Raw genomic sequence first — 9,335 nt, 5'->3', positions numbered from 1 at the left:
AGTCCAGAGTCTGCCCTGTGCATGCTGGTTCTAATACTAAGCAGAGGTGGTTTCTCTTCTTCATGCAAAGGTCAAGAAGGGGAACTGAAACTTTAAAAACATATGCACACAAACAAATGAACACAGGGAGACTGTAATTCTAGATACAGAAATAATCTTATTGTTTGAATGAGTCAAACCAACAAACTACATTTGTCTGAAAACTTAAATTAAAATACACAGACATTCTTCCATCCTTCACATTGGCATTCACAATGTTGTAAAGGTCAATACCAGCTAAGCTAACTAGCAGGCTAATTTGAACTTTGATGGTTGCCAATTTACTGTTTTTAGCTGTGCTAGCAGCATGGCTCCAGGGATGGAAATGCTGTTCAGCCTTTCCACGCTCTGCAACTGGATGGATTGAACTTGCATTTTGTGCTGGCATTTATGGTAACCAGGAGTCAAATTCTAATAACTCTGGTGACTGACTTGACATTTTAAAGCATTTCTCAGGTCACTGATTAAACCTCATATCTAAGTATCAAAGCTACATATTTAGATGTTTTTCTCCATGAAAATAATCCTTTCCAGCCTAAAAAAAAGGGGGGGGGGGGGGGTGTATGCAACAGTACACCTTTACTTTTTTTTTTTTGAATATGCAGATCAGGGAAGTCAATGTCTCCTTCTCCACCCAGCCTTCCCAGTTTTCTACAGCCCGAGCACACCAGCTCCAGCCAAACACAGTAGAACTACTCAGCAAGAAGGCATGTTGTAATATTCCAGTGGTTGAGCCATAAACGTTTGAACCGGAAATGGAATTCTGAGAAAAAAGAAAAAGAAACAGAAAATCTCGCCTTGCAGGTTGACAGAATTGGTGGCACAACCTAAAAGATACAAGTTTCTAGATCAATTCTTAGACCAATATTGGTGCTAAAAGATTACTTCCTTATGTATATACTTAGAGGGGCCTTCTGGGGACACAACACCATCTTTCTTTGAAAATACAAAACATGTTTTGACTTATTTCACACTTTTTAGTTTATTGCATAATTCCATATGTGTTCATTCATAGTTTTAATGCCTTCAGTATGCTTTCAGTAGTCATGAAAATAAAGAAAAAGCATTAAATGAGGTGTGTCCAAACTTTTGATTGGTAGTGTATCTTGAAGCAGGTTACAAACACCACAGGGACATATTAGCAAGGTTAAAAACTGGATTCTCACTGGGATGGCCCTGACCTTTGAAATATCTCAACATCTTTAAAGACTGACACAACATCTTGGACAGAATTTGTAGTTTCCTGGGCTTATTAGGTCAGATTTTCAACTTCAAATACTTTGATTTTCCACATAACTAATGTCATTCTCATCAGCTTCAGCTCTGCATAAAATACACTAAACTAAGATGCTGAATATGGTAAACATTCCAGTTAAACATTAGCATGCTTTGTCATTGAGCAATTTTCTATGCCGGCACCAGCATAGCCTCAGAGATGATAATAGCCGTAAAAATGCAAATTCACTGTATTTTATCTTTAAGTATGCGTCATTTTCATAGTTTTATTGTGCTTCTTTTGCTTAGATGTTGTAGGAGCTAAACAAGCAACTTTATTGGCTCTACAGTTTCTTTCTAGAGGACACATTCTAGCCCATCTAAAGCGTTTGCTGCAGCAAACTAGCAAGCAATGATTATTTACTGTAATTAGAAGTAAATGCATAGGCATAATGGAGGGAAACAAGCATACACTGGAGGCCATGCATGACAAATAACCACATTAGCAATTTGATAGAAATTAAATCAATGGAGCCCAGTAAGACTGTGTGATTTACAACAGAAGGGGATAAACAGCGAGGTGATCAAGAGGTGAACAGAGCCTATGATTTGCTGTGCAATACATCTACATTACCCGCATCTGCAAAGATGAGGAGGTATTCAGCTCACTGAAAATATCTCTGTAATGTTATTGTTAAAGCAGTCACTGTACAACCACATCCCTGGCAGGGCCACGGCCTCTGCCATTGCAAACAGCCCATTAAAAATTCACTGTAGTCGATGATCAGAGAAGCTGAGAGAGACATGGAGAGAGATGTAACCTACATTGCCTCCCTGCAGCAGCTGAGTGGTTTTAAGATTGATCCAACCGATCACCTCATTTCCTCTCCCATCTACCATGGCAGCCAAAGCCCGGATAGTTTATCCGTCTGAGAAAGTGATTTTAAGGTGCCAAGTAAAACACAGGAAATAGCTCTGCAGACGTTCTTGTATCTGGTTATGGCGGGCCTGATTGCCAGCTGTGGGATGAGGCATCAGTGAGGTTGACCATTGAGGGAGTGACAGAGTGCTGCTGAGGACTGTTTCAGTGTCAGCCATGCAGAGCACAGCTGACCAGAGACGTAAATTGATTTGACACAGAGCAGTAGCTGTGGTACTTTTCTGTAAGAATAGGGTTTTGTTCAGTCTTACGAGGCGGAAATTGCTGAACAGTTGAGGCTTTCAAAAAAGTGTGGTACAAGGGAATGGACAATGAACAAGACAGAGCTGAGAAGGAAGGGACATACAATACTAAACTTAGCTGCAGAAAAAAACAAAAACACACAGACAGGATAAACTTATTTTTCATGAGCTTTGAAGTTATGTACAAGTGCAACCATGAGAAAGAGCTTGGACGAGGCTGAAAAAGGATGTTCTTGCAATCTAAATGCAAAACAGTCCAACTAAGTACACCCTGAGCAATGAGCTTTGTGGACAATGAGCGTTCCAAAAATCCAATATGCATATTGACTAAAAATATCTCGTCTGAGTAAAGCAGTGGAGGGAGCAACCAAGGATGAAATCATATCCCTGAGGAGTTTTGACTTTAGCATTCCCCTCCAAAGCAATCAATCGGAATGGAAACTCTTTTTTTGGCCTCACGATTCACTGATAGATGGAGGGCAAGCTCACCACAGGCAGGGATATATCTAATATGTATGACATAAAAAGAGGGAGCAGTTTCTGCTTTTAGCTTAAACCTGAGTGCACCCATCATACTGGTGTACACTGCAAACTATTACAGGGATAGTTCAACATTCTAAGAAACACATATATTTGCTCTCTTCTCTAAAGAAAATAAATACCACGTCCACGCTTTTATTGTATGAAGAAACCTGTAGCCTGGTATGGGTTTACTTAGTTTAGAATAAAGGCTGGACATATGGGACAAATAATTAAATATACAGTCTGCTGTCCCGCATTCTGCAAAATTGCAATTTTTTTATTTTGGTCACCTTTTAAAGGAGTGATCTGTGAGTCCTGGACTGCTACAGAGTCATGAGGAGGGTTGCAGTGTGGCTAGGGGAAGGATGCTAACAAGTTACATTCATGGAAATACCTGCATAATGTCACCACCTATAGAAAACTTGACAAAAACATACTGACTGTGGAGACTATCTCCTGATTGCACAAGTTACTTCGCTCATGTGCTTGGACTACAGAGATATGCAGTTTTTATTTGGGAGAGCATGAAATCCGTAGATTCTGGTACTGAAAAACAGTGGACAGAGAACTTTTGAAAGCACCAAAAGCAGGAAATATGACGAAAATGGCTCTGGGATGAAGAGAATCTCTGACCACCAGCTGCCGTGTTTCTCTTTTAAAGAAAAAAACTCCTCACTAGCTGATTTTTTTTTTGTCTGATAAGAAAAGGGTTCCTGTCTGGCCCACCCAGCTGACATTTTCCTCTGATTTAATGACCTGACTGTAGAAGTTCAGGGTAAAAATGCATCCTGAACCTCTGACAAAACCAAGGTATTGATCAGAAACCTGCATTGGAGCTCAATCATTAGGATAATAACTTTGACACGTTCCCATTATTGGATAATTCTTGTTTAACAATGTGTTGAAAGTGAAATTTTGGGATGTTGTCAGGACTTATTTCTGTCTAATGCATTTGGAGTTTCATGAGTGTTTCACAATGTCTGCAGCAAAACAGTGGAATACAAGCTTTGCAAGGTAGACTGGAATGTCAGTTGAACTGGAGGAGTCACTCAGTGATCCTACAGCTGATCTGGGTCTAAAGCAGAGGTTTGTGAAGATGCCACTGGATACCAGTGCACAGCGAAAACCGAGGAAAGGCAGACTTCTCCCATATGCATCCACCTTGTCTGTGTGGCCGGTTTGTCAGCGATGTTGTAACTGAACAACAACCACAGCATTTTCCAAAATGTCACTATTCCTTTAATTACCACTCTATGTAGGATCCAAATGTTACGCAGCTTTTTCTGGCTCTGCCTGGATTCTGATGACCTTTATTCATGTTTGGGGTGGAAGAGCCTATTTAGACCATCTTTGGGATCTACATCTGTCCACAGAAGCAGGTCAGCAGCTCTTTAATCTACAAGGATGGCACACACAGCACCCATGCAAACTCAAAAATACACACATATGCATAGTCTTAGCAATGGCAGGATGGAGGAATGTAACACCTTTGGGAAATTAGCTGATGACAGCAGTTCAGCTGCTCTTTCAGCCTTACCCGAAGGGATCGACTTACAGAGGACCCAACCAAATATCAATAAAGGTGATTTAGCTGTGCACTGCTCAAGGATAAAGAGCTTACACATGAAACCGCTGGAAATACACTTGAGCTTGGCATGTAAAATACTGTCGCTTCAAGCAAATCCCTGATTACATCCCCCAAACACATTTAGTTGGCTGTATGAAGGGAAGCCTGTATGAAGCTGTAGGCTATAAGACACAGTGCCAAGTATGAAGGATAACAGAGAGAAAATGGGGGAAAGAAAGAAAGAAAGAAAGAAAGAAAGAAAGAAAGAAAGAAAGAAAGAAAGGTGGAGGAACAGTATATGTCTGAAAACCAACATGCTGCGGATGAGCTTGTTTCATGTTTGTGACATTACCACAGATGATGCCACCACTCAAAAAGTGAATCTGACATTGACATACTTAATGTTTAATGCTGCCATTATATTTGTAGACTCTAATTGCTTAGGAGTATCCTTCAAAATATTTGGCAGTGACACCATTGCTGTTGGTTGCCCTTTAGGTGTTTAACAGGTTTTATTTGACTTAAAAGTACTGGTAAGTAAGTGGGAAGAAATGAGTGTCCAGCTACCCAATTTGGGCATCACACCTTGTTTCCACAGCCAACAACACCAGGAAAGCTCGCTAAATGGAACATCACTTCAACATCTGTAATAGTAGATGTGAATTTATGGCTTCTGTGAAGAGAACAGGACAACATTGCCTCATTTGGGTCATTATGTTTTATTACCTTTCCTGGAAATCTCTTCATTTGGCATTTTACTACCATTCTGAAATGTAATGGTTGTTTTCCAGAGATGCATATATACTTGTCAGCCCTGTGGTCAAACAAAAGAGAAAATGAAAAGCAGCAGTAACACAAACTTGCATGAGGTCATTGCTGCAAAATCCAGGCTTCTACCCAAATTAGTTGATTGCTTGAATAATATTTTCATCACATAACATTTTCCTTAATCTGTCTGTGCACTAACTGGCACTCAGAATAAATGTATATGCTCTATCATTATACATAGAAGCAATGCAGTGAATAAAAGCAGAGCAAAAATGTGACCTCGAGCTGTTTACCCTGTAATCAGCTTACGCATCTCATTAACAGAGGCTGACTCATGTCATCTTGAATGTAAGCCTTGAAATAGGATCACACAGCCCGCAAAATGAAAAGAAACCAAGGTAACAGTGTCACGGCATGAGAATCATCAGCACTCATCTTCCAAAATGCAACATTTGGCTGTGTATACAAAAATATGCAAATATGATTGAATTTCAGCAGTCCAAGCATGATTTATGAGACTTATGGGATAGCCTACAAACAAAAAGACTTTGTTTCTTCAGAGAATTGCTTGGCATTCTTTATTTTTCTCCTGCAGGCCTCCTAAGCCTGCATTAACCATCAGGGAGAAAGGAGGAGGGGGGTTGCTTTCACAAGGACTTAGCTTAGACAGAAACTCAAATCTTCCCCAACCAAGAAACAGAAGTTGGTCTGCAACTTCTCTGATCACTAGGGCATTAACATTTTTGGCAAGTTTGCACATGATAACCTCTTTGTGTTCCCCTATATTTTTCTTTTGCTGTGCAAATCGCTGTGATAACATCAAACATAACCTTTTAAAGGAATGATAGCTCACTTTGGAGAGGTAATTAGCTCTTTGAAGTAGTGACGGCTTAAGGTTTGGGAAGTAGGGCAGCTCTTTCATGTGTGATTAGATGTTCTTTATTCCCTCCTCACGTAGTGGAAAACAGAAAAGAGAAAAGTAGACTGGTTAGGAAAACTGATCAACCTTGAAACATCACAGGCACTTGGGCTGTGGTTGTCAAGGACCCTTCCCACACGCTTCTGAGTCAAAATATGTAGTAAATATAAGTGCATAAGTGTTCATAGATTGAGAACACTGAAGTTCTGCCAGAGGATGGGAAGTCTCAGAGGCAGAGACAACTGGGACTGAAGGCAAACAGGAGGGAAAGAAGAACAGAGAAAGCAGAGGAAGGTACCGGATGTCAGCACTGTCAGATGCAGTCAGACTGCTCACAACAATCAGACCGATGTGTAGTTTTGGCTCAGATGCACAAAGGCAAGCTTACTGGCTTACCTCAGCACTGCACCAGAGAGGGACTGTCACTGGATATTACTATGTGGACCACTGAACTGATTCTCCACATCACAGTGGACAGCAACAGCTTTGCATCCCACTCTGCTGCCCTGGGGACACACATGTTCCCATACTTCCTTAACCTGAAATGTGTGTGTGCGTGTGTGTGCAGTTTTGATATAGGAAATATTCGCATTAAATATGAATAGCTTTAATAATAAATGGAAGCTCTCAGAGATTGCATCCTGAGTACAAAAAAAATGTGATCCACTGTTTAGACACAAAGCTTTTAACATTATCTCTGTTCATGTGGTTTGGTCATTTTCAATCATTTGGAGCATTTTAATACCACATAATGCTTTTTTTGGTGATTGCTAACTTTGCTTTGAATGCTTTCCTTGTCCTTTCTGTTTACCATGTGGAAATATAATACAAGATTTGATCTATTTCTACACTAAAAGAAACAAATGTTGCAGACTTACATGTTGAATGCAGCCTATGAATACAGTTTCATGCTACAGTATGTTAGAGAATGTTAGTGAGTGGCATTAATCCTTAGTTAAACACATTTTTCATAGGCAGAGCAGCAGCTTAAGTTAAAGTTTCCTCCATTTCTTCGTCTATAGACAAGTGTGCAGAGGAATGGCTGGGACTGGATCTGGTTTTCAGGCTGATCGAGCCGTACAGTTTGGCGGAGCGCTTGGAATAGGCGATGACCTTTCTCCTGTACATCTCTCCCTTCCACATGGAGATCATCAGCAACGTGGAGAGCACCACGCCACCCAGCGTGAGCAGGCAGAGTCCTGCTATGACGCACCGGTCCAGGTGGGCTCCTATCCGGGCGCTCTCCATCTCCAGCCTCTCCATCTCCCTCGCAGTCACGCTGTCACGGTCCACCACCACATCACGAGGCACAGCGTAGGAGATGATCACCAAGGAGATCCCGGTCACCAGGAACGTGACTGCACTGATAAACCCGTAGTCTATAGAATTCCCAGAGCCGTCCCCGAATGAGAGGTCATCCTCGGACATGGAGGAAAACTCCGGCAATGTCTCGGAGCAAGCCTCGCCATTGCGCACGGTTCTATGAGTACTTTTGCAATTGTTCTCCGGGCTGGCCAGACGCAGGTTAACATTTTCATCAATGTAGGTGAAAGATGTCTCTAATTCCTCGTCACAACAAACTCTGACTTTCTCCTCAGTGAGGTGGCCGAGTTTAACCTCCGCGCCCGCCTTGCGCGGCGCCGTCCTTGGTGTTGAAAGACACCAGCCATGGCAGCTGCGGACCGGCTTACAGCCGCCCTCCCCCTGGACCGCTCCTCCTGTTGCTCCACCCGACTTGCAGGCATGCAGCGCGTCAAGGACGTCGGGAATATCGGGTTCTTTGTCTCCGTCATCTGCCGGATGCAACTCTGGAGAAGCCATTCGTGTCTCACCCCCTGTTGGATCACGCTAAGCCGTCCACCCACAATGTTTTCACTCCACAGCATCCCTAATAAAAGGACAGACACCAGCTCCAAGTTAAATGGTGCATCTTAATTAGATTACACTCGTTGCAAAGCGTGAAACCCCATTTTTACGCGAATCCGTAAAAAAAACAACTTGTGCGTAAATTTGAACAGTGTGCAAAATGCACATAGCTACAGGAGGACACCTATACAGCAATGCTGAAATGAGAACCACTTCAAAGTTGATTAGATGTATTTAAATAAATCCGAAGGGCCGTCTTGAAAGGCGCTTATATAGATCTGTGATTAGCCAAATGCTTTGTATCCAATTTAGAACACAATTCACATAGAAACCGAGATTAAGCTTTGCCCTATTCTAAAACTGAACAGTGAGTTATAAATCGACCCATTTGTTAAACTATGCTAAAACTAATGCTCACATAGCAAATATATTCATAAATAGAGTTACCCGTGGTAGGTCCTATCCGGTGAAAAGCATCATCTGTCTTAAATTTTAAAAAAACTCCCTTAATGTGTGTAGTCCTGCATACTTTATCTGAATTCAGCAGAAGATGTGAGACGCTCCTCTGCATAAGGGTGGACCAACCATGCACAATCCGGTTTGATTTTTCCTAATCCCTAACCAAAAAAGAAAAAAGAAAAGGAGAACCCCTCCTTAGACTCCATAAATAAACAGAAATCAACTCACCGCACTACTTCAGCATCCCATCTGACTTGTCCTTTTCCGGCTGCTCAGACCACACAGCGGGGACAGATAAAAAGCCATATCGGTGATATATGTTGTGGATGGATTCAGTCTGTGCTCGGTGCTGTGGCGGCTCTCTGCACTGAGTGGAGCTCTCCTTTAGTCCCTCCCACACACAGCCTCGGCTACTGCGGCGCTGAAAGGATATGGAATGCCGCTATCTGGGAGCCGATTGAGATCACTGTGAAGTCAGTCAGCACAGACGGGATGAGAGGTTTGAAGGGCTGCGGGGAACCTTGAGAACTCATAATCATATATATTTTTTGCTTGACTGGCAATGACTCTCCTGCAGGAAGCACTTGAGCACACTCTGATGCCACTGAAATGTCAGTTAAGACCCATAAAGCTTCAGTGGAAGCTGTAGATCAGGTTAGTGGGCCATACAGGAGGTAAAACACCATTTAGAAATGAAGACACACTACCGTACAAAAGTTTGGGGTCTTTAAGAAATGTCCTTATTTTTCAAAGAATAATGGGGGATATGTCTCGCATTGTGAAATGCTGGACATAAAA

General features: G+C 41.9%; 1 protein-coding gene across 1 annotated transcript; it reads right to left on the bottom strand.

Moving 5' to 3' along the window:
• Positions 1 to 5,224: 5,224 nt before the first annotated feature.
• Positions 5,225 to 8,912, bottom strand: LOC110971682 (transmembrane protein 74). Its single transcript, XM_022222073.2, has 2 exons — positions 8,766 to 8,912; positions 5,225 to 8,100 (listed from the first exon to the last, which is right to left on the bottom strand). The coding sequence occupies exon 2, from the start codon at positions 8,031 to 8,033 to the stop codon at positions 7,200 to 7,202; it is 834 nt and encodes a 277-aa protein (XP_022077765.1). The 5' UTR covers positions 8,034 to 8,100; positions 8,766 to 8,912; the 3' UTR covers positions 5,225 to 7,199.
• Between the last annotated feature and the right edge of the window lie 423 nt (positions 8,913 to 9,335).

The sequence above is a fragment of the Acanthochromis polyacanthus genome, chromosome 12 (assembly GCF_021347895.1).
Source record: "Acanthochromis polyacanthus isolate Apoly-LR-REF ecotype Palm Island chromosome 12, KAUST_Apoly_ChrSc, whole genome shotgun sequence".
Classification (NCBI taxonomy): Eukaryota; Metazoa; Chordata; class Actinopteri; family Pomacentridae; genus Acanthochromis; species Acanthochromis polyacanthus.
This window is presented reverse-complemented; position numbering and strand designations above follow the sequence as displayed.